This window comes from Equus quagga, chromosome 5, assembly GCF_021613505.1.
Source record: "Equus quagga isolate Etosha38 chromosome 5, UCLA_HA_Equagga_1.0, whole genome shotgun sequence".
Classification (NCBI taxonomy): domain Eukaryota; kingdom Metazoa; phylum Chordata; class Mammalia; order Perissodactyla; family Equidae; genus Equus; species Equus quagga.
In genome coordinates, this window is record NC_060271.1 from 42,954,822 (window position 1) to 42,980,446 (window position 25,625).

Here is a 25,625-nt window from a genome sequence, read left to right on the forward strand (position 1 = left end):
AGAGACCCTGAACACATTACTTATGCTTCGTGCCTCAGCTTCCCCATCTATAAAACAGGGGTCCCCTCAAAGAGTTACTGTGAGGATGGAAGGAGTTAATGGAGGTGAAGCTAGAACACTGGCCTGTGGTAAACACTCAAATGCTGCCATTAATACTTGGCTCAGTTACTTGAACTCTCTCAGCTTCTGTTTCTTTAACATTAGGATAGTAACAATACTTCTTACCATATAGAATTGATAAGAGGCTAAATAAAATGTTTAATGTGCTAAGCATAACATCTCCAGTGCAGGAAGCAACCCATGAGTATTAACTATTATTAAGTACTGTATGAGAAACATTTATTTATCAGTAGTCACAATCTGTTTAATTCAGTGATGAAGGGCCCACGGAGAGGAACATAGAAAGCAGTGTACCTTAAAAATGTGCCATCTGGATGAAGATGATGAGGGATAGAAATTATATAGATAGCATTTTTGCTTAGGATAAAGTGACAAGATCTAATAGAAAGATTCAAAAGAAGAAATAATCAAAGTCCAAATAGCTCTTCTTGGAGTAAAAGCAAATTCCCAGAGCTAAAACAATTTTAAGCATTGATTATATATCTCAAAACAAGACATTTATCTTAGCATGAATGCATGAATGGCAGCGAAGAAACTTGGTACAGGGGTTGTGATCTTGGGGTCCACAGATGCCCAAGGGGCACAGATAAAATTCAGAGGTCTGTGAACTTGGATGGGGAAAATTACATCTTTTATTTTCACTAACCTCTAATGGACAGCTAGCACTTCCTTCAATCTCGAATTTAAAAATTTACAAAGCCTGGCCGAAGGCACAGTACCTGTGGTGTTGCACCAATAGAAATCAGTTATTTTTGTATCGCATTACAGTTCTCACAGGTACTCTGAAATATCATTTATACTCATGATTAATTTGAAATTATGACAGGTATGTGTTAATGAAGAAGTACATATATTCCCACATCACAATTTTTTTTAAATGTTTGGTAAGTGTATTTCAATACAATTGGTTTCCTTTGTAATCCTTTGTATTATGTTTTACAAACTTAAGACATTATTTTGCAAGGGGTCCACAAGAGGAAGGGTCCTGGGCACAGAAACGATGAGAGCCCTTGGGAAGAGTATGGGCTCTGGGGCCAGACAGGTGAGTTGGAACCTTTTCTCTCCTCATCACCAACCTGGTGACATTGGGCGTGCTGCCCAGGTTCTCTGTGCTCTAGCTTCCTCATCGCAGGGATGAAGACTGTTGTAAGGTGTGACTGAGGAAACTAAACACATGCAACGGTGCCTTGCACGTAGGAAACCCCTAGTACTGTCACCATTAGCAGAGAAGTGTTTTATGTGAGGCCTGAGAAAGGGCAACTGCACAGCTTGGGTTGGGTATACATACCAGTGATTTCCCAAGGAGGAGGGCAAGAACTAAAACAGTAGGTCTTGAGGTAGGCAGACTGTGAGACTGGAGTTAACAAATTCATTCATTCATTCATTCTTCAATAATGGTTTCTCGAATGCCCACTACATGCCTCTCAACACCTTCACTAACACTTGTGCGGCCTGAAGCAAGTGTAGAAATGGAGATCATATATGTCTGCATATTTAAAAGTGGCAAATCAAACTAAAGAAATGTTAAATGTGTTCTGTTCTCCTACTTCAACAGAAAAATCTTCAAAATGACAAAATCAAAAATTATTGTTTTTAGGGGCTGGCCCATGGTGTAGTGGTTAAGTTGGTGTGCTCTGCTTCGGCAGCCTGGGGTTTGTGGGTTCGGATCCCGGGAGTGGACCTACACACTGCTCAGAATCCCAGTGACATTCTTCATGGAAATAACACAAAGAATCCTAAAATTTATATGGAACAACAAAAGGCCCCTAGTAGCCAAAAAAATCCTGAGAAAAAAGAACAAAGCTGGAGGCATCACAATCCCTGACTTCAAAATATACTACAAAGCTATAGTAATCAAAACAGCTTAGTACTGGCAAAAAAATAGACACATAGATCAGTGGAACAGAATTGAAAGCCCAGAAATAAAACCATACATGTATGGACACCTGATCTTCTACAAAGGAGCCGAGAACATATAACGGAGAATGGAAAGTCTCTTCAATAAATGATGTTGGGAAAACTGGACAGCCACATGCAAAAGAACGAAAGGAGACCAATATCTTACACTATACACAAAAATTAACTCAAAATGGATTAAAGGGGGCCCACCCCGTGGCTGAGTGGTTAAGTTCGCGCACTCCACTTTGGTGGCCTGGGGTTTCACTGATTTGAATCCTGGGCACAGACATGGCACTGCTCATCAGGCCATGCTGAGGCAGCATTGCACATGTGACAACTAGAAGGACCCACAACTAAAAAAATGTACAGCTATGTACTCGGGGGATTTGGGGAGAAAAAGCAGGAAAAAAAAGATGGGCAGCAGTTGTTAGCTCAGGTGCCAATCTTAAAAAAAAAAAAGTGGATTAAAGATTTGAATGTAAGACTTGAAACCATAAAACTCCTAAAAGAAAATATAGCCGGTACACTCTTTGACATCGGTTTTAGCAGTATCTTTTCAAATACCATGTCTGCTCCGGCCAGGGAAACAAAAGAAAAAATAAACAAATGAGGCTATATCAGATTAAAAAGCTTCTATAAGGCAAAGGAAACCATCAACAAAATGAAGACAACCGACCAACTGGGAAAAAATATTTGCAAATCATATATCCAACAAGGGGTTAATTTCCAAAATATATAAAGAACTCGTACAACTCAACAACAAAAAAACAAACAACCCAATCAAAAAATGGGCAGAGGATATGAACAGACATTTTTCCAAAGAAGATACACAGATGGCCAACAGGCTCATGAAAAGATGTTCAACATCACTAATTATTAGGGAAATGCAAATCAAAACTACAGTGAGATATCACCTCACACCCGTTAGAATGGGTTTAATTAACAAGACAATTACAAGACAAGTACAATTAACTAGCGTTGGAGAGGATATAGAGAAAAGGGAACCGTTGTTTGCTGCTAGCGGAACTGCAAGCTTGTGCAGCCACTATGGGAAAACAGTATGGAGATTTCTCAAAAAATTAAAAATAGAAATGCCATATGATCCAGCTATTTCACTCCTGCATGTTGATCCGAAGAACATGAAATCACTAATTCAAAAAGATTTGTCCACCCCTATGTTCATTGCAGCATTATTCACAATAGCCAAGACATGGAAGCAACCCAAGTGCCCATGAATGGATGAATGGATGAAGAAGATGTGGTATATATACACAGTAGACTACTACTCAGCCATAAAAAAGACAAAATTGTGCCATTTGCGACAACATGGATGGACCTTGAGGATGTTATGCTAAGTAAAATGTCACACAGAAAAAGGCAAATACCATATGATTTCACTCATGTGGAAGATAAAAACACATAGATAAGGAGAACAGATTAGTAGTTCCCAGAGGAGAAGAGGGTAGGGAGAGGGGGAAAGGGGAAAGGGACATATATATATATAGATATGGTGACAGATAAAAACTGGACTGTCGGTGAACACTGAAATTTACACAGTGTTGTAAGCCAATATGACCCCAATAAAATAATTTTTTAAAAAGTTGTTTTTCTTCTAAAAGTTTCTAAATTATCTATTCAAATTTTAAAAGCATAATTGATAAATATCAAATATCTAAAATTGTTTAAATATACCTGAGACTTTTTAGTTTTTGAAATTTAAATGTTTTTATAAAAATTAAAATGGTTTGCAATCCTGGGTTCAATGTCCTTCTGGTTGATTCTAGTAAAGAACAGGTATTAGAGTTCTCATGCTGCATGCTACCTATATGCATATTTAAGAGTAATACAAATTGTTTAACATTGCAAGGTGTTCCTCAGACTTCCTGTGCAACTGTTGTGAACTCCATGCTAATTCACAAGGACTTCCAGAACCGCAAGCGGGAACATGAATAGGATGAAGAAAATGGACAATTGGGACTTCTGGGAAACTATACTTTCTGTGATATTCTTACATAATAATAGATTATGCAAGAATCTGTTACATCCGAAGTATCTGAGGAGGATTTGGCAGATTAATGTGCCTTTTCCCTGTCCCAGCCCTTCTGTGGCTTTATACTCTCCCTGCGCTCTGAGGCCGCACTTCTCTCTTTGGCAGTAGCACAGCACAGAGGTGTTTGTAGGACACAGAACAAGAGCTGTGGGAAGTGCTTACCTGGGGACTGCCTGTGTTATGTGTCCTCTAAGTTAGCGTGAAGCACCAGATCCCCTGTCACGGAGACAACCAATTGTTAATTGTGTGTGTTTGTGATTTGTGGGGCTCTGCCCTGGATGGAACATATTTTATTTAACAGTATATTTAGCTTGATGGGTAACTTCTAAATATTTGGACGTATGTCACAGGGGCCATTTACACTCTTGCCCTGTGTGCTCCATGGTGTTAGAGGTGGTTTGAAGTTGGAGGTAAGTATTTATGAGTCATTAACATATAAGTGGGTATCACATAGAGATAGTGTGACCAGGGAGAAATAGTGAGCAAATTTGATAACTGCTAACATCTCATCTTTCCTTACAATGTGTGCTTCCTTCTCTCCCCTACCCTACCTCCTTCCTTTTCTCTGATTTCACACTCATTTTCTGTTTTCTAATTCCTTTTTAATTTGTTTCTTTTATGCCTCAGAACTACTGGCGTCACAAGCAGTGGAAATCTTTAACAGCAGCAGCTGCCTGGACTGGATAGATGCTTGGGGTAGGGGTGGGGACGCTGAATCTTGTAAGAATCGATCTTGCAGGAAATAGCGAGTGTAAATAGTGCATACTCCCTGGATGAGATTGCCTCTAAGATGTGTCCTGGGAGGACGGGGACATATTTTATAGGAAGCATATTTTGAGGGCCTGTTTCTCTTTCTAAATATCGTCTTTATCTTGTTTAGAGTAGTTGAACTTTCATGCACTTTAGCCTCAAAGCATATTCACTTGAGATATTCAATATTAGATCCAGAGTCCATCAAAATAAAAGGAAATCTATTCCTTGGCTTGGAATGAGATGTTGAGAATGTGATGGAACAAATATTATTGCTGATATTGCTAAAATGTTGATGTTCTGTTGGGATCACCTCTGATTTAGTTTGGGAAGACTGTTTTTTGCAAGAGATGAATGTTTGTTTGTGTTTGAAAGATTAGGAGGCTAAAATGGATAAAGCAATGTGATGCATATTTTAAAGCAAATGAAAATTGCACTAAAAGAGTATTACACCTTTGGCTAGCTTCAATAGTATATGCATCTGGTTAACTTTAGAATTTGCCTTAGCTTCCTATGATGCTTTTATTAAACAAGAATGCAGTAACAGGAACATTATAAAACTCTTTAAACACCCGAATAAAACTTTGCATATCCTTCAGCACAACAATTCTGAAGTGGTTGATTTTGTTTAATTGTAGGCTGGTGCAACTAATCTTGAGAATCTTCTAGGTCAGTACAGACTTTTATGTCACTGGCTCAGCTTAAAAGAATGAGCTAATTTCTGTGCTGGGAAACTACATACGTCACTTTCAGGGGAGGTAATTGCTCTGCCCACAGAAGAGCAAAAAGTAGATTACTAAGTAGCATTTAGTTAAATGAAAATATAATCCGGTTAAATGTCATGCTGCAATGTTAAACACAGAGTACCACATGTAAAGGAGGAGGCTGCTTGGTTAGATCATGACTTTGAAAGTGATCAGCAGTGTGATTGTTATGGCATGATACTCCTGCATTTGGCCAGCTCCGGTGAAGCTGTTGGAGGGGATCCCACAATTATCACACGTAAAATGACTCTCAGAATTTGGGAGTAAATGCCGTAGACAGCCCATGCATTCTTCTCCTCAGTTGCTACCTGCTCTGGGTTGTTCTACTGATGATCAGTGTGGGAGGCTAGGGAAGGCAAATTTCAAAACAATGTCTCATAGTAAGTTACTCTTCGGAACTATGTGCCAGGTATTGAATTAACTATTTCATGTTCATTGTTTCATTTAGTCCTCACTAAATGAGGATAAGGCACAGTGTTAACTGTATCTGAAAGGTACGGGTGGAAAATCTGAGACTTAGGGAGGTAAGAAATTTGCCCAAGGTCTCATGACCATCAATGGCAGAGTCTAGGTTCTGCCAAACTTGGGCGCTTTACCGTGTGCCATACTCCACTGCTCCCATTACATGGTGGGGAGGGGGTGATGAAATTGGAGTTAGGATAGCAAATCAAACCACAATGAGATACCACTTCACACCTACTAGAAAGGCTGTAATAAAACAATTTAATTTTTTTTATGATTTTTTTTTTACAGATTTTATTTTTTCGTTTTTCTCCCCAAAGCCCCCCAGTACATAGTTGTATATTCTTAGTTGTGGGTCCTTCTGGCTGTGGCATGTGGGACGCCGCCTCAGTGTTACTCGATGAGCAGTGCCATGTCTGCGCCCAGGACTCAAACCAGCAAAACACTGGGCCGCCTGGAGCGGAGCGCGCAAACTTAACCACTCGGCCATGGGGCCAGCGCCAAAACAATTTAATTTTTAAAAATATGGAAAAATGAGTGATAGCAAGGATGTGGAGATTGAAACTCTTGTACATTGTTGGTGGGAATGTAAAATGGTGCAGCTACTGTGGAAAATGGGCAGTTCCTCAAAAAGTGGAACAGAATGACCATGCAGTGCAGCAGTCCCACTCCTCGGTGTACGCCCAAGAGAGCTGAAAACACACTCCCGCATGAAAACTTGTACACAAGTGTTCATAGCAGCATTACTAATAATAGTCAAAAAGTAGAAACAGCTCAGATGTCCGTCAACTGATGAATGCATAAACAAAATGTGCTCTATCCATACAATGGAATATTATTCAGCCATAGAAAGGAATGAATGCTACAACGTGGATGGACCTTGAAAATATTATGTGACATGCAAGAAACCCAATACAAAAGACCAGATATTGTATGATCCCATTTATATGAAATGTCCACAATAGGAAAATTCATGGAGACAGAAGAAGATTAGTGGTTACCAGGGACTTGGGGGGAAGGAGACTGGGCAGTGACTGCTAATGAGTATAGGATTTCTTTTTGGACTGATAAAAATATGGAATTATATACCGGTGATGGTTGCTCAACATAGTGAATATACTAAAATTCACTGAAATGTACACATTTAAAATGGTGAAATTTGTGTTATGTGAACTATATCTTAATTTTCAAAAAAGGCAACTTCAGGTCAGATCTGGGAATTCCTTCAATACTGGACTATAGGGTCCAGGTTTTCTTTTGTGGACAACAGGGAGCCACTGAAAGTTTCTGAGGGGGATGGTGGCATGCTAGATGTCATGGAAACATGTAAAGTGCTTGGCACATAGCAAGTGTTTAGTAAATATTAGCTCCCTTCTCCTCTCCCTTCATCCCCCAATTCAAGACCAAGCTGCTATGCCTCCTGTGGAAAAATATCTCTTTTCTGTTTGGTCCCTAATGGAAGACCGTCTGTCTTAGTCAAAACCACTGTTGCTATTAGGCTGCCTGGTTGACTTCCTGAGGGTTCTGAGCCATTCCATGCCAGACGGGTTCATCTTAGCTTCTCTAAAGCATCCTCCTCCTCTTTCTCTTCTCTCTCCTCCTCCTGCTCTCTCCTCCTCTCTTCCTCTTTCTCTTCTCCTTCTGCTTTTCCTCTCCCTTTCCTCCTTCTCTTCTTCTTCCTCTTTAAAAAAAAAAAATTGAAATAATGGTTTTCTAAAAAGCTCTCACAGACCTCAATTTTACCCAATAATGTCACCCCACCATACAAATTCTATGCCTCTCTTGTCTGCATGTCACTCCATTTCTCCCTCCTTCTCCCATCTCACCCACATGGCGAGAAGCACAGTAAAAATTAGTCAGGACGACCTGGGCTCTAATCCCAGCTCCCCATCCTGCTGATCATCTGGCTAGAGGCATAGCCTCAGTGTTGTCATTTGCATAATGTTGTTACAATAATAATATCCAGGGGCTGGCCCCGTAGCCGAGTGGTTAAGTTCACGTGCTCTGCTGTGGCGGCCCAGGGTTCAGAGCCTGGGCGCAGACATGGCACTGCTTGTCAGGCCACGTTGCGGTGGCGTCCCATATGCCACAACTAGAAGGACCTGCAAGTAAGATATACAACTATGTATCGGGGGGATTTGGGGAGATAAATCAGAAAATAATAATAATAATAATATCCATTCCTAAGGTTCTTTCGAGGATGATATTCAATAAAGTGCTTATCTGATGCCTGGTACGTCAGCTGCACTCAATAAATTATAGCTCTAGCATCACTATTATTATCAAGTTTGGGGGCAGCATATGGCAAAAGTGCTGATACTGATTTAGGAGTGGGTTTCATCCCTCAACTGTCAAATATTTTAAGGACGTGTTAAAAGCTTTGGCATGGACACTACTTTAAATAACAAAGTCCTTTTCCCAAAATCATCTGAGAAATGTCCTAAGAGTAGAGAGCTGATTCCAAGAAGTGGTTTCAAGTGCCATTATCAAGTGGGGACAGGGGCTCTGGGGGATTTTGGGGTCAGCAAATATCAAATGAGCTACCACAGAGTTGTGGCGGGGATTTCCCATGAGGCCCCGCCCCCAGCTGAGTCACTGAAACTCCTGGGTTTAATCTGCTGTCCTCGAGCTGCTGATCCATCACTGCTCTGAAGATCGAGGAGCGGAAAGTTCTCCACCAGCCCTGAGATCTCAAGGTTTGTTCATTTGGGGCAGATCGGGGGAACTGAATTGGAGTGAGGATATAAGCTTTATTCCCTTTGTACATTTCTGGACTTTTTTGCCTTCTAATTCTAATAACTTTCATTCCATCACCCATTAAATAAAGATCAAGAACCTGGCTAAAGAGACTTTTTTCCTCCTCAGTTTTGTTACTATATGAGCTTGCAATCTCCAAATGAGCAAATACGTGTCTGTTAAGAAAATGTGATAATGAATTGAGCAGAGAGTTGTTTCGACATTTTAGCAATTAGGTGTTGAAATTTCCACCAGCTCTTCAGACAAATAGTAATAATAAGATGTGTTCTCATTGAGCTGAACTGTCGGATGCTTCCACTGACAGATTCTCTTTTTAAGGACTGTATTTCAGGGGCAGCAAGCAACTGGCAGTTTTGAAATCTGGATGCAAATGCTGGTAGCTATGGAAGTCCCCAAAAGTTCTGGCTATTGTTATTTCTGCATTTTGGCAGAACATCTTGGAAAGTGCATGCTCAGGCTTTGGCAACCATGTACAAAGCTATGTGTTTAGTCATGCTTGTCTTATCAGAAAAGTTTCTATGAATTTGCTACCTTTTCCATAATATTCCATCATTAATTGTTCCCGAAAAACCCTTAGTTAGGATACGGTCTTGTGGGATTGTATAGGTAATGGTTGAAATGTAGATAATTCTAAAAGGAGAAACCACCTCATTCTTGGAAATTTTTTCCCACTTTTTGCAGAGTGGTATTTGTGAAACCAGCTAATTTGATTAAATTCTTTTGGAGTCTACTTTGCTAGTATCATATCGATGCAAGATTTCATCATGGGAAATGGCTATTACAACATAGTGGCTACTGTGCTATTGGTCATGAATTTTGAGAGGACAAGATCAATAAGGCAGAATTCCTGTGATAACTGTCCAGCTGGTAAGGACCAAAGTAATGTGTGTGTTTGATCTGTTCTGTTGAAAACATGGTTCAGGTAGTCTAGTAGTCAGGGCTAATGAGCCCTGTTTTAATGATCTTTTGTTCATTCATTTACAAATATTTCTTGGATGCTGCGTTCTATCTGTGTGAATGAAGCCACATCACTTTATCTCTTGTGCTCAAGTTTCCTCATCTGGGAATGAAATAGGAGAGATAGGAGAGAACCTATCTCATAGGATTTCTTGGAGGATCATGTGACAGGCTCAGAACAGTGCATGGCACATGGCAAGACCTTAATAAATGTTAGCTTTGTGTGTGTGGACCTGTGCTCAGTCTGGGGGCACAGCAGGCAATAAATAGGTGACAGGAGGCTTAACAGAGTGGGCAAGGGCAGACATTTAGATTTTAATGAATGAAGGAGATTGATCTCCTGAATCCAGTCATATTGATCTCCTGGATCAATCAAGAGAAATCATTCTATTTTATTCAATAAAGGAAATGATTTCTTATCTGTTGGTTTATTTGGTGCACTATCTACACTTTCTTATTTCTAATTCTGTGATTATGCTAAGGGCAATCTTGCAAATGTATAATTTTTAAAAGTCAATCAACAAAATAAAGTCTATCATTGAGACACCTGGAAACCAATCACTGTTTCCTATTCTAGTTTTCTCATCTCATGACCTTCATTATGCTTTAGGTGATGATTGTCCGTTGTCAAACATGTACAGCTATTATCTACCCTCTTTAGGTACTTACTGTGGGAAAAACAACAATCAGACTTGCCTTCCCTGTCCTGCAAATAGTTTCTCCAACAGAAGTGGACAAGAGGCCTGTGACATATGCAAGAAGTGTGAAGGTATGATTTACAAGATGTCTTCATTGGATACGTGTTGGGAATACAAGCTTCCTAGTCTACTCATCTCTACTGAAAGTCTTGAGTGTCGGAGATACTGGTTCCTCTGTCAATAGGCAGGTCCAGTAACATAATTTACTATAGTAGAATTATTTGTGGATTGAGCTTTTTAAATATTAGAGGAAACATTCGTTTGACAAGAGAGAAGTTTTTAATTTGCAAAATGTAAATTTGTCTTTTATAGAGATTTAAAAGTAAACTTTAAACTCTAAGATCATTAGGAACATAATAAGTAGAGTGAGCATGGTTTTTACTGCAGAATGCGAATTTGCTTCCTGGATTCGGAGGTCAAGTGTAATGTAATGTTGGGGGGACTTTGTAGGTGTTTTCAGAACCAAGAAGATATGCTTCCCCACCAGCGATGCAGAATGTGAGTGCATCTCGGGGTTCCACTGCTTCGGGGAAGGATGCACCATGTGTGAACAGGATTGTGAGCAAGGTCAAGAATTAACCAAAGAGGGTAGGTTTGCTCTTCCTCAATCCAGTACGAGTTTGTTGTCTAGACATAAGTCATTAGCTTAGGTCTTGGTCCTTTGAATACAAAGTAAAGCATTTATTTGTAGAACCTTAAAGTAACAAGCAGTGAGCTACTGAGTCAAGTATATGACATGTACGAAATTATTTTTCAATCGATGGAAATAATTTTTGAAGTCACAACATTTGCTATTCACCAAGACCATGCATTTTCATACAATGTATAGATATATATATATACCATATTCTATGTACAATTAGAATAAAAACTTTAGTCATCTTGGGGTTTCATTTCAAGCAGAATTTTCGAACAATCTGTGTAGATTGTCTTAAGTTAATGATTTTGTTATGTGATTATGTTCATCACATAATAATATTAAAAAAGAATTATTCATCACTAATAAAATTCAAGAATTGTTGAACAATCTGTGTAGATTGTGTTAACTTTATTATTATGTGATTATGTTCATCACAGGGAAAGTTATGAAATGACAAAAATGCTTCCTTTTTTATTATTCTTTAATTTTTATGCAAGGTTGTAAAGACTGTTGCTTTGGGACATTTAATGATCAGAAAAGTGGCATCTGTCGACCCTGGACAAAGTATGTATACTTTCCTTTTGCTTACAAAATAAAGAATCTGGGTTAACTTTTTTAAAGGCAAGGAATGTTATAATGAAGTTTTTAAAATCTATCAAGTGCAGACACAGAATAACAAACTAATAGGCAGTGTGGGAAGAGTATGAGGTAATAGTGACTTGACATGCAAAGTGGGCATCTTCTCCAGAAATAACACCCAGAGCATCCAGATCAGATTTGCTGGTGCAACTTTGTTACTGTCTGCCGCAGGGTTCTTTTGTTTCCTTCCCGTCTCTTTGCTGCCTCTTACCTTCCCAATCGATCAGCCCATCTTGGAGTGTGCAGTGCCAGCACTGAGAATGATATAGAATGAGGAGGAAGTATATGTTTCCTACCCTCAAAAATGTAACATGTACTTGGGAAAACAAGACCATCATGGGTAGTAAAACAGGCAACAGTGCGCATAGGAATATTCCTGTTGACTTGTGCGACCTGGAGCAGAGCTATCAAAGTGTGGTCTGTGGATAGGTGCTGGCCCACGAGCGGTTTGCTGTCTGTCCACAGCAAGAGCAGTGCAGACATGGAGAGTAAGCGGTGAGAACTGTCAAGGCAATTTGGCACAGTCGTATGTGTCTGTTGACTCTAATAAGAAAAACTTAGATCTTGTATTTTGTATGCCTTTCTTCTTTTTTCATTTGATTTTCTTACCAGAAAATCATTTTTCTTATCATTTTACATTTACATTCTTATGATGTTTTACAGAAGTATTAGTTCATAACAGATTGGAAAGTTTTGTTTTTTTTTAAGAAAAGGTCTTTCAACACAAATGGTACAAAGTCAGTCTGCATGGAAAGTGGGATTGAACTGGGCTTTGGAGAATGGGTAGGTTTGGGTTAGGTAAGGGGGCAAGGGAAAAGACATAAGGACAACAATGATGGTGATGGTGACGACAACGATGATGATGGTGATAGCTACTACTTATTGGGAGTGAGTCAGGCATGTGAAAGTGTGTCCCCAGGGTCATTCATTTGCTCTTCACAACAGTCCTTGGAGGTGTATGTCTTATTTTGCTGATGAGAAAACTGAGGCTTAGAGAGATTTCCTAACCTGCCCAAGGTCATTCTGCAAAGAGACAGACCCAGGGCTAAACCCTGGTCTGTCTGAGGCCAAAACCTCACTGAGTTAAGAACTCCCACCCTTATGCTAAGTCATCTGTCCTTTCTGTGTGCCGGAGATAGTCAAGTACGCGTAAGAAGTTAGGGGTGAGAGACTAACTGGGCAAAATAGGTGTGAACTGAGCTGTCGTGGAGCAAGGCTCCCCAGCCTGGGAAGAAAGAAGAATCCAGTTAGGTTGATAGAGTTGGGCAGACTGTGGAGAGCTATGAAAGCTGGAGGGAGAGAGAGGGTCAAATGGAAGTTTTTCAAAATATCTTTATGGGGCCAGCCCCGTGGCCGAGTGGTTGGGTTCACACACTCCACTTCGGCAGCCCAGGGTTTCGCTGATTCGAATCCTTGGCGCGGACATGGCACCGCTCATGAAGCCACGCTGAGGCAGCATTCCACATGCCACAACTAGAAGGACCCACAACTGAGAATATACAACTATGTACTGGGGGGCTTTGGGGAGAAAAAGGAAAAAGAAAATCTTTAAAAAAATCTATCTTTATGAACCTAGACTGACACATTCAGCCACTTGGCTGCTTTCCTGGTGGAAATGGCAGTGTTTTTAATTAGAATGAGCTGTACCTGAACTAATTATATGAACTCTTTTCATTGGACTGTCTAAGCTGTTCTTTGGATGGAAAGTCTGTGCTTGTGAATGGGACGAAGGAAAGTGATGTGGTGTGTGGACCAACGTTGGCCGACTTCTCTCCAGGTACATCCTTCATCGCCATGCCTGCCCCTGCGAGAGAGCGAGGTAGCTGATTTGTTGCTGTTTAATCGAAGTGAATGTACCATGGCCATTACAATTGGAATCTAAATCCTGATGTCTTACATCTCTGCCTACAACAGGCACCTCTGGCATGCCCTCCCTTCCTTTACCCTGGCATCAAGGGACCCATCAATTTTTCTCAGGTGTTTGTCACCCAGTCTGTGTTACACATTAGTAAGCAAAACAAGGTGAGGCTTGACCCAAGCAGATACTACACCTTTGCTAACGCCAAGTAAAGGGGATTATAGAGTCCCATATTTCCTATATCCTAGAAGGGCCAAAACACTTAACTTTTGTGGGCTTCTAGCAAAGTTATGGAGGTTTTGTAAAGTTTTCCTACCAAGCAGGAAAGTTTACTAAGTTAACTGGTTGGAGATGCCCAAGGCACCTCTTCTCGTGCTTAGGAGTTTACAAATGTAAATATAAATATAACCGTATTTGCAAAATTATATGTTTGCATGCATTTCTCCTTTTGCAGGAGGTCACAACCCCCGGATCATCATCCTCTTTCTCGCACTGACCTCCACGACAGCGTTGTTCCTGGTGTTCTTCCTCGTGCTCCGTCTCTCTGTTGTTAAACAGAGCAGAAAGAAACTCCTATATATATTCAAACAACGTAAGACCAACATAAAAGTATTAGATATTAGTGTTTGGAGGCAAGGAAACTATGATTTATAGTAGAAAGGAAACTATGATTATTTTTTTAAGTTATAGAAACTAGGTTAGTAGAGCACAGTGGTATTGAAGAGGGGCAATTTTGCCCCCAAGGGGACATTTGGAAATGGGTTAGGTGGTCACAACCCGGGTGAGTGGGGAGGAAGTGCGACTGGCAGTTAGTGAGTGGAGGCCAGCGATGCTGCTAAACATCCTGCAGTGTGCGGGACAGCCCCACAGCACAGAGTTATCCAGCCCCCAGTGTCAATGGTGCTCAGGTGGAGAGAGCTGTTGGTAGAAGAATATAACCAAAGGGTTCTAGAAAAAGGACAATTTAAGTATACTGCAGTCTTGGATAACCCTGTGTGTGTGTGTGCGTGTGTGTGTGTGCACACCAGTCCACTGTGCATCCAGGATACTGGCGAAGAGGAATCAGAAAATAATGGTTGCCCCATCCAGTACTGCTCTTCCAGCTGATAAATGGCCTTGACCTGAGCTAGATCCACGACTTGAGGAAGGCATAGTGAACTAGGAGGGAGTTTGAAGTGGGTTTAAAGAAATGGGTTATTATGACAACAATCTGAATTAAATGAGAAATTTCAATAATGGATTCTATTCGTTAAACAGGACACTAAATAATAAAGAACTCAGCAATTGCCTGGCACAGAGGCAGCACTCACTAAACGAAAGCAATGAATATTTATTGAAAAAAGTCTATAGATGGGGGCAATCTGTTTTTGGTCTTCCTGGAGGACAGAACCACGGATAACAGGCTAGACGTCCTGAGAGGGATTCGTATACAGGAGGAGCGCTTAGCGCTGTGATGTAACCTGAAACGTCGTAATAAGACTGGAGAGTGTCTATTTGGAGGTTGTTAAAATACATGAGGGAAACTATTAGTAAAGTCTTATCTAAAGATGCACTACACTAATTTGTATAAAGGTTCCTTTGAAAACAATGTAAAACCTTTTTACATTGTGAAATATACAGAAAAAATGCATACATATAAAGTTTAACAAATCGTTGTAAAATGAAAACCTGTGTAACCCTACCCGGGTTGAGAAATAGAACAGGATCTGCTCCCCGGAAGCCCTTCGTGTTCTCCTTCCAGATGAAAGCCCCCCTCCCCGCTAGCACTAACCACATCTAGATCTTTATGGTACTCACTTCCTTGCTCTTATTTATGATTTTGCTACCTAACAACACCGTTTAATTTGGCTGCTTGTGAACTTCATACAAGTGGAACCACAGTGTTTCTATTCTGTATTTTCCTTCTTTCACTCACCACTGTATCTGTATGATTCATTCATGTGCTACATTTATTTTTAGTTGATTTCCATTGTTGAATACTCTTCTACTGAAGGACTGTCGCAGTCTGTTTATCCATTCCAGTATTGGTGGACACTTGGGTTGTTTCCAGTTTGGGGCTATCACGGACAGTGATGTTTGAATATTTTTGTCTATGTGTCTCAGGACACGCAAGGCCATGTTTCTGTTTAGTTTTTTTTTTTTTTTTTTTTAAAGATTTTTATTTTTTCCTTTTTCTCCCCAAAGCCCCTGGTACATAGTTGTATATTCTTCGTTGTGGGTCCTTCTAGTTGTGGCATGTGGGATGCTGCCTCAGCGTGGTTTGATGAGCAGTGCCATGTCCGCGCCCAGGATTCGAACCAACGAAACACTGGGCCGCCTGCAGCGGAGCGCGCGAACTTAACCACTCGGCCACGGGGCCAGCCCCTCTGTTTAGTTTTTTTTAACCTAGGAATAAAACTGTTGAGGTGTGAGGAATGTGAGTCTTGGTCCTTAGTAGATATATCAAACTGTTTTCCAGAATGGTGGGACCCCATTTACGCTTCCCCAGCAGCATATGAGGGTTCCTTTTGCCACAATCCCTGCTAACACTTGATACTACCAGACTTAATTTTTCTCTGTCTGGTGGGTGGATAGTAGTATCTCGTTGTGGTTTTAATTTGCATTTCCCTGATTACTAGTGAGATTGGACTTCTTTTCATGTTATATTGGCCATTTGGATTTCCTCTCTTGTGAAGTGCCTGATCGAGGCTTTTGAGCATTTTCCGTTGGATTGTCCATTCTTTTCATGTTAATCTATAGGTATTCTTTAGTCTATTGTTCATTGCTGCAAATAGCTTTTTCTGCTCTATGGGTTACTCTTTGATTCTCTTTTTGAGGTCTAAGTTTCTGATTTAAACCTGGAAACTCTCACTTAAACCTCTGATTTAAAGAACTATCATTCCCATCTTTACCCCAAACTACAGTAAAGTTCTTCATAAAATGCTTTCCAAAAGTATTTATGAGTAATTAGTGAGTTGCAATGGAACTGTAATCCATTTAAAAACATTTTTAGGTCATTTTTTAAAACTTTCTATTTTGAAATTATTGTAGAATCACAAGAAGTTGTAAAGAGAGTACAGAAAATTCTCATGTGCCATTCATAGGGCTGTATCTTATGTAAGTATGGTACAATATCAAAACCAGGCAATTGACATTGGCACATTGTGTGTGTATAATGTATGTTTTTTTATCACATGTGTAGATTGGTGTAACCACCAGCACAGTTGAAATACAGAACTATTCCATCACCCCAAAGATCTGCTCCTGTTAGGTCTTTATAGCCACACCTACTCTCTCTCCCCCTACCATCCCTAACCCCTGGCAACCATGAATCTGTTTTCCATCTCTACAATTTTGTCATTTCAAGAATGTTATATACATGGAATCATACAATAGATAAATGGGTCATAAATATGATCCATAAATTTTGGTCCATAAATTTTAAGATTGGCTTTTCTTCTTAATGTCGTTGAGACCCATTAGAGTTGTGTTCCAATAATTCACTCTTTTTTTATTGCTGACTAGTATCCCGTGGTGTAGTTATACCAGTTTGTTTTACCATTCACCTACTGAAAGACATTTTGGTTGTTTCCAGGTGGGTTTTTTGGTGAGGAAGATTGGCCCTGAGCTAACGTCTGTTAACAATCTTCCTCCTTTTGCTTGAGGAAGATTGTCCCTGAGCTAACATCTGTGCCAATCCTCTATTTTGTATGTGGGACGCTGCCACAGCATGGCTTGATGAGCAGTATATAGGTCCGTGCCCGGGAACTGAAACTGCAAACCCTGGCCCCTGAAGCAGAGTGCATGAACTTGACCACTACGCCACTGGACTGGCCCCCCGGGTTTTGACTGTTGCATATAAAGCTGCTATGAATAAGCATGTACAGGTTTTTTGTGGACATAAGTTTTCTTATCTCTAAGATAAATGTCCAGGGTGCAATTGCTGGGTCGTATGGCAAGTGTATGTTTATTTTTTCAAGAAACTGCCAAACTATTTTCCAGAGGAGTTGTACCGTTTAACTTTCCACCAACAATGTGTGAGAGATCCAGTTTCTCCTCATCCCAGCATTTTGCATTGCCACAATTTCTTATTTCAGCTGTTCTAATTGGTATACAGTAATAGCACATTGTGGTCTTAATTTGCTGTTCCCTAAGGGTTGAACATCTTTTCATGTACTTATTTTCCATCTGTGTATCTTCTTCAGTGAAATGCTCCTTCATGTCTTTTGAATTGTTTGTTTGTTTTACTGTTGACATTTGAGAGTTCTTTATATCTTCTAGATATAAGTCCCTTGTCAGATATGTTATTTGTAAATATTTTCTCCCAATCTAGAGCTTGCCTTTTCATCCTCTTCACAGGGTATTCTGCAGAGAAAAAGTTTTCAATTTTGATGAAGTCCAATTTGCCAATTTTTCCACTTTTGAAGTCAGGTTTAAGGACTCCACCAAGTCCTAGGTCTCAAAGATTTAGATTTTCTCCCTTGTTATCTTCTAAATGTTTTACATTAAATCTATGGTTTATTTTTAGTTAAGTTTTGTATAAGATGTGAGAGTTTAGGTCAAGATTTTTTTGCCTATGAATATCCAATTCCTTCTGCATCATTTATTGAAAACATTATCCTTGCTCCATTGAATTGCTTTGCGCCTTTGTCAAAATGCAGCTGGCTGTACTTGTGTGGAGGCTATTTCTGGTTTCCCTCTTCCATTCCGCTGATCTGTGTGTTTGTCCTTCTGCCAATAGCACACAGTCTTGATTATGGTAGCTATAAAACAAGTCTTGAAATTGGGTAGAGAAGAGAATTATTCCTCCCACTTTATTCTTCTTTTTTCAAAATTGTTTTGGCTATTCAAGAATCTTTGCATTTCCATATAAATTTTAGAATAATCTTATGCATATCTACAGAAAGTCAGCTGGGCTTCTGATGGTGATTGTGTTAAACCTGTGTGTCAGACTGGGGAGACTTGACATTGTTACCTTGTTAGGTATTCCAATTCATGAATATGATCTCTCTCCATTTATGTATATTTTCTTTGATTTCTTTCATCACCATCTTGTAGTTTTCAGCATACAAGTCCTGTAAATGTTTTGTTAAATTTAGGCCTTAGTATTTAATTTTTTTTGATAATTGCAAATGGTATTGTATCATTTTGGTTTCCATGTGTTCATTACTAGTATATAGGAATACGATTGATATTTGTAGATTGATTTTGCGTCCCGTGATTTTGCTCAACTCACTTGTAGTTCTAGGAGTATTTTGTATATTCACTGGGATTTTCTACAGAGACCATAATGTCATCTGCAAATAGGCACAGTTTTATTATTTTTTTCCGATCTGTATGCCTTTTACTTCTTTTTCCTGCCTTATTGTGCTGACTAGAACTTCTAGTACTGTCTTGAATAACAGCGATGAGAGTGAAATCCTTGCCTTGATCCTAATTTTAGAAGGAAAGCTTCAGTCTTTCACCAGTAAGTATGATGTGAGCTGTAGGTTTTTAGTAGATATTTTTTTTTATCAAGTTGAGGAAGTTCTTCCTCTGTTTTTTGTTTTCTGAGGTTTTTTTAAAAATGGTGAATGGGTGTTGAATTTTGTCAAATACTTTTTCTGCATCAGTTGATAAGGTCATCTGATCTTTCTTCCTTAGCCTGTTAAGATAGTGGATTACATAGACTTATTTTTGAATATTGAACCAGCCTTGTGTCCCTGGACTAAACGCCACTTGCTTATAGTATATAATTCTTTTTATATATTGCTGAATTCTGTTTCTTAGTATTCTGTTAAGAATTTTTGCAGCTATATTCATAAAGATATTGGTCTGTGGTTTTATTTTCTAGTACTGTCTTTGTCTAATCTTGGTATCAGAGTAATACTAGCTTCATCAAATAAGTCGGGACATGGTCCCCCTTCTGTTTCCTGGAAGAGATTTATAGAATTGGTGTTAATTCTTCTTTAAACAATTGGTAGAATTTTCTAGTGCAACTCACTGGACCTAGAGATTTTCTTTTTGGAGATTTTAAATTTACAGATGTAATTTCCTTAATAATTATAGGACTATTTAAGTTCTTTAATTCCTACTGAGTGAGCTGTGGTAGTTTGTGTTTTTGAGGCATTGGTCCATTTCGTCTGAGTTATCACATGTGTTTATGTTATTCCCAGTATTCCTTTGTTCTCCTTTTGTTATCTGCAGGGTCTGTAGTGATGCCACCTAGTCATATTGTTAATGTGTGTCTTCTGTCTTATTTCCGTATCAGTCTTACTAGAGATTTGTCAATTTTATTGATCTTTTCAAAGAACCAACTCTTCTTTTCATTGATTTTTCTCTGTCTTTTTCTGTTTTTATTTCACTATTTTCTGGTCTTACTTTTATTATGTCCTTCTCTCCACTTGCTTTGGACTTATTTTTCTCTTGAGGTGGAAACTTATATTATTGATTTTAGACTTTTCCTCTTTTCTAATATAAGAATATAACATTATAAATTTTCTTCTCAATACTAATTAGCTGTGTCCCATAAATTTTGATATGTTGCTTTTTTTATTTTCATTCAGTTTAATGTGTTTTTGTATTTCCCATGAGATTTCCTCTTTAACCCATTGATTATTTAAAAGTGTGTTTTTAAATTTCCAAGTGTCTGGTGCTTTTCCTGTTTTCTTTCTATTAGTGATGTCTAATTTACTTCCATTATAGTCAGAGGACACCCTCCGGATGGTTTCAGTTCTTTTCAGTTTGTGGAGGTTTGTTTCATGGCCCAGGACACAGTCTGTCCTGCCGTATGTTCTGTGGACGCTGGAAAAGAATGTGTTCTGCTCTTGGGTGGGGTGTTCTATAAATGTTGATTTGATCCTATCGGTTAATGATGTTGTCAGGTTCTATCCTTGCTGATTTCCTGTCTAGTTGTTCTATCAACTGTTGGGAGGCAGCCATTTAATTCTCCAAATATAATTGTGGATTCATGTATTTCTCTTTTAAGTTCTATCAGGTTTTGCTTCACCTATTTTGCAGCTCTGTTGTTTGGTGTACAATAGTCCCTTCTTACCTGTGGTTTCACTTTCCATGGTTTCAGTTACCCGTGGTCAACCACTGCCCAAAAATATTAAATGGAAAATTCCAGAAATAAACAATTTATAAGTTTCAAATTGCACACTGTTCAGGGAGTAGCATGATGAAATCCCATGCCCTTCTGCTCCATCCTTCACCTCCCTTCATCTCATCACATAGACATTGTACCATCTCTCCTGATCACAAGAAGAGGGAGTACAATACAATAACATATTCTGGGAGAGAGAGACCATAGTCACATGACTTTTATTACAGTATATTGTTATAATTGTTCTAGTTTATTATTAGTTATTCTTGTTTATCTCTTATTGTGCTTAATTTATAAATTAAACTTTATTGTAAGTATGTATGTATAGGAAAAAAGGTAGTTTATATAGTGTTTGGTACTCTCCATGGTTTTAGGCATCCACTGGGGGTGTTGGAATGTATCCCTGTGGATAAGGGGGGACTAGTGTATACACATTTAGTATTGCTATGTGTTCTTGATGAATTGACTTTTATCATTATGTGAAGTTACTTTCTGTGTCTGATAATTTTCTTTGCTTTGAAATCTACTTTATCTGATATTAGTATAGCCATTCTGCTTTATATATATAGTATATATACTATATAGAAAATATAGCATATTTATATATGTAGTATTTTTTTCATCCTTTTACTTTCAACTTTCCTACATTTTAATATTCGAAGTGAATTTCTTGTAAGCAGGGTATAGGTATCACTCTACTAATCTCTGTCTTTTAATTGGTGTATTTAAACCGTGTATATTTAATGTAATTATTTATATGTTAGGATTTAAGATGCTATTTTATTTGTTGTTTTCTGTTTGCTTTCTCTGGTTTTCATTTCTCTGTTATCTTTTTTCTGCATTCTTGTGGATTACTTGAACAATTTTTAGAATTCAATTTTTATTCATCTATAGTTTTTTGAATGTATGTCTTTGTATAGCTTTTATAATGGTCGCTCTAGGTATTATGCATAAGTTATCATAGTATCAACATTTAACAGTTTGAATGAAGTATAGAAATATTACCACCCTTTACATCCTCTTAACCTCCTCCAATTTATAATATACTTGTCTTAAATATTTCCACTATATACTTTTAGGACCATATTAGACAATGTTATAATTTTTCTTCAACTGTCAAACATAATTTAGAAAACTCAAGAGAAGGAAAGTCTATTGAATTTACCCATGTATTTGTTCATTCCATTGGTCTTCCTTCCTTCTTGATAGTCCAGGATTCCTTCTTTTATCATTTTTCTTCTGTTTACAGAATTTCCTTTAGCCATTCTTGTACAGTAGGTCTGTTGGTGACAAATTCTCTTAGTTTTCTTTCATCTGAGAATGTCTTGATTTCCCCTTCATTCCTGAAAGATATTTTCACTGGATATAGAATTTGGGGTAGACAGTTATTTTCTTTTAAAACCTGAAAAATGTGCCACTTCTGACCTGCATGATTTCTTACAAGAAATCCGCTTTCATTCTATTTGTTTTCCCCCGTAAGTATTGTGCTGTTTCTTTCTGGCTGCTTTCAAGATTTCTTTCTTTGTCTTTTGTTTTCAAAACTTTAAATATGATGTGTCTTGGTGTGGATTTCTTTGATTTATCCTATTTGGAATTCACTCAGCTTCTTGAATCTGTAGGCTTATCCCTTTTTCCAGATTTGGGAAATTTTCAGCCATTGTTTCTTCAATACTTTTCCAGCCGTACTCCCTTTCTCCTCTTCCAGGATTCCAATGACATGAATATTAGGTCTTTTGTTATAGTCCCACATGTCCCTGAGGCTCTGTTCATTTTTTTCCCAGTCTTTTCCCTTTGTTGTTCAGATTAGGTAATGATTCTTTCCTCTGTCCTCTCCATTCTGCTGCTGAGCCCATTCACTGATTTTTAAAATTTTGCTTATTGTAATTTTTCAGTTCTAAAATTGCCACCTGGTTCTTTTTTTTTATGTCTTCTATTTCTTTTTCATTTGTTTCAAATGTGTTCCCAATTGAAGCATCTTTATGATGGCTGCCTTAAAATCCTTGCCAGATAATTCCAATATGTATATCATCTAGATGCAAGTATCTGTTGTCTTCTCTCATTCAGATTGAGATCTTCCTGGTTCTTAGAATGACAAGTCATTTTTTGTTGCAACCCAGACATTTTGGATATGATGTCATCAGACTCTGGATCTAACTGGAAGCTTGTATTTATTCAGGCTTCCTCTAACACTGCTCCAGCAAAGGAAGGAGGATGCTGCTAGGCGGGGTTGGAAGACCAGGTTCTACAAGTGTTGTCCCCGGGGGTGAGGGGCTCCTTGTTATTGCTAGACATGTGTGGAGTTCAGGCACCCCATTAAGTTTCTGCTGATACCACTCTGGCTGGAATGGGAAAAGACACTTTGTTACTACTCCCTGGGTGGCCTCCAGCAACATCAAAGTGGTGGGGGTGGGGGTGACCTCATTACTCCTGAGTGGCAGTGAAATCTCTGCTCTCCACTAGGCCTCCTCTGACACTATCCCCGTGAGGAGAGGGAGCCGAACCTTGAAACAGCTTGGTGAGAGTGGAATTCTGGGCATTCTACTTCACCTTTACTGGTTGGCTTGGGTGTGGGGCCACAGTTTTTTCTGTGGTGTTTGCTAGAGGAGAGTGATTCCCTAAAAGTTTTCAGTCTTGCTATGCTGCAAGCCTTGCTAACCTTTCCTGGTTTTGTAGCTGGAGAGAGCAGACTTTTCTTGGGACGTTGTTTTAGTCTATGCTCATCGGCATTTCTAGGTTGCTGACTTTTCCAGTTCCCAGTCTGGGGCATATCAGGCAGAAAGAAAACCCAGGGAACTCAAGTCTATGTTATTCTTGGATCCTGAGATCCTTAGCTGGTCTGCCTTCTTCTCTCCACTTTCCCGATTTTTCTTATGTTTGTTGTATATAAAATGTCCAGAGTCTTCAGCAATACCTAGCAGGAAGAATAGGAAAAAATGTGACTACTCTATCTTTATGGAAGCAGATTTCCATTTTGAAATTAATCCTTGATGCTATTTCAAAAGAAAAAGACATCCTATTGGTATTTCTGAATGTCTTGCCAGTTTTTCATAAGTTCTTGGAGATAGCACGGTTGTTGGGTTTTGGCTATTTTTTATAGTAACAAGCATGTAAAATGGGGGTAGGGCCTTTTGCATTGTCAGGCTATAAAAAAAATCTGCTTAGGATTAAAAGTTGTTCAGCAGTAACACAAAAACTTCACACTAACATGTAAAAGAAAACCTGGAAGCTAATGCATCAATCAGTTCTTCACTTACTAATAGATGGAAGTGATGTGAGTATCTTTAATATCTTGGATCCATAAGCATTCAAAAGAAACTGTGGAATGTGTAAGCTAAGTAACCTTAAGACTGAAATACGTGCAGCTGAGTTGAAACTGTAGTTACGTTTCAGACACAACAAGTTTTATGCTGTGGTGATGCGCGCTCAAGACTGTTTTAGCCATTGTAGGAAATAAAGAAAATAGTTTTTCAGGACGAATAAAAGTATTTGGTGAAAAGAAAAATCTTAAATAAGCCTGAGAAAAAGTTTGTGCTATTACCGCTCTCTTTAGTGAGTTTGTTCAAATTAAAGTTGAGGACGTTTGCTACTTAGAGATGTTCTCCAACTGTGATTTATGGAAAATAGATGCCAAATGATTAAAACAAAAGACAGCAAAAGATAAGTGTCTTTTAAATTCCTTTTTAGCGTTTATGCGACCAGCACAAACTGCCCAAGAGGAAGATGCCTGTAGTTGCCGATTTCCGGAGGAAGAAGAGGGAGAAGGTGGACTGTGAGCGGGATCCGGGAAACGCTGGGGCTCTCGAGGAGGATCCGAGGAGGAATGCCAGACACGCCGTCTTACCTTTCCAATTGAAAACACGTCTTGCGTAATACCCAGGAGAACCCCCTACAAGTTTTTTTTAAATGCTAATGAATTGGCCTTTAAAAACGTACCGCTTCTAACAGAAGAGAAGTAGGAAACAGAGCTCATAGGAGAGGGGCACGCTCAAGACACTGCTTAACAGGCTTGAGCTAGCTTTTCAGTTAAATCTAAAGAGAATTCTATTTTAAATTTAATCATGTAGGCCAGTGGTCTGACTAAAATTATAATCAAAATCAATTCCATTTTTTGTGTGTGCTAATATAACATATGACAATAAGCCATAAGATGCATAAAATATCCCCAACCAAATTATCTACTGGATCAGCCATTCAACACAGTGACCTCTCCCACCGTGAGGGGGAGAATGACGACAGCCCAAGGTTGGGGTCAAGGACAAAAATCTCGGACCTTGTGGAAGAGTTCTGGAAGGAGTTCGGATGTCCTTGCACACCTCGTGGTCCCTCCCTCCTCACATTGTCTGCTTTTGTCCTGCTCCCCATGAGCCAGGGCTTATGTTTTTTTATCCTTAAAAACTTTAATAATAGTATTGGATGCACATAAACTAATGCATGAAATAGGTATGAAGCGCGTCCTGGAACGAAGAGCCGAGAGCCCAACCAGAGCAACAGAGTGGGAGCCACCAGCTCCCAAGGGCCAGCTCTGAGACGCCACGTGCCTTTGTACTGCTTAGGAGCTGAGAATGGTTTTGACATATTTAAATGGTTAAAAAATCAAAAGAAGAATAATATCTCCCGACATGTAAAATTATATGAAACTCAAATTTCAGAGTCCATAAATGAAGTTTTATTGGAACATACAGCCACACTTATTTATTTACATGTTGTCTAAGGCGGCCTTTGCGTTACAACAGCAGAGGTCAGCAGCTCTGACAGAGGCTGTGTGGCCTAGAATATTTACTATCTGACCCTTTATAGGGTCAAAGTCAAGGTCAGTGCATCTGTCTGTGTGCTGCTCCCTCTCTCAACTTCAGTCTCCCTCCACCACCACCCACCCCGCGACCTTTCTGGGGAATGTTGTCTCTCATTTTCTTGCTTAAAAAAAAAAAAGTCATTTATTATGTAATTATGTACCTTAAAATTATGTTA

General features: G+C 39.0%; 1 protein-coding gene across 7 annotated transcripts in view; it reads left to right on the forward strand.

Moving 5' to 3' along the window:
* TNFRSF9 (TNF receptor superfamily member 9) overlaps window positions 1-24,524 on the forward strand; it is a 32,305-nt gene extending 7,781 nt beyond the window's left edge. For 2 of the 7 annotated variants that reach the window (XM_046661683.1, XM_046661680.1), the window contains exons 4-11: window positions 1,085-1,162; window positions 9,484-9,669; window positions 10,421-10,528; window positions 10,908-11,045; window positions 11,595-11,661; window positions 13,425-13,555; window positions 14,049-14,186; window positions 24,342-24,524. In XM_046661683.1, the coding sequence (XP_046517639.1) occupies window positions 9,552-9,669; window positions 10,421-10,528; window positions 10,908-11,045; window positions 11,595-11,661; window positions 13,425-13,555; window positions 14,049-14,186; window positions 24,342-24,430 (789 nt within the window). In that variant the 5' untranslated portion in view covers window positions 1,085-1,162; window positions 9,484-9,551 and the 3' untranslated portion in view covers window positions 24,431-24,524. Of the gene's footprint in view, window positions 1-1,069; window positions 1,163-8,116; window positions 9,670-10,420; window positions 10,529-10,907; window positions 11,046-11,594; window positions 11,662-13,424; window positions 13,556-14,048; window positions 14,187-24,341 lie in introns of those variants that run through there. The other 5 variants (XM_046661682.1, XM_046661686.1, XM_046661685.1 and 2 more) reach the window with 5 other exon arrangements.
* The last annotated feature ends 1,101 nt before the right edge of the window (window positions 24,525-25,625 follow it).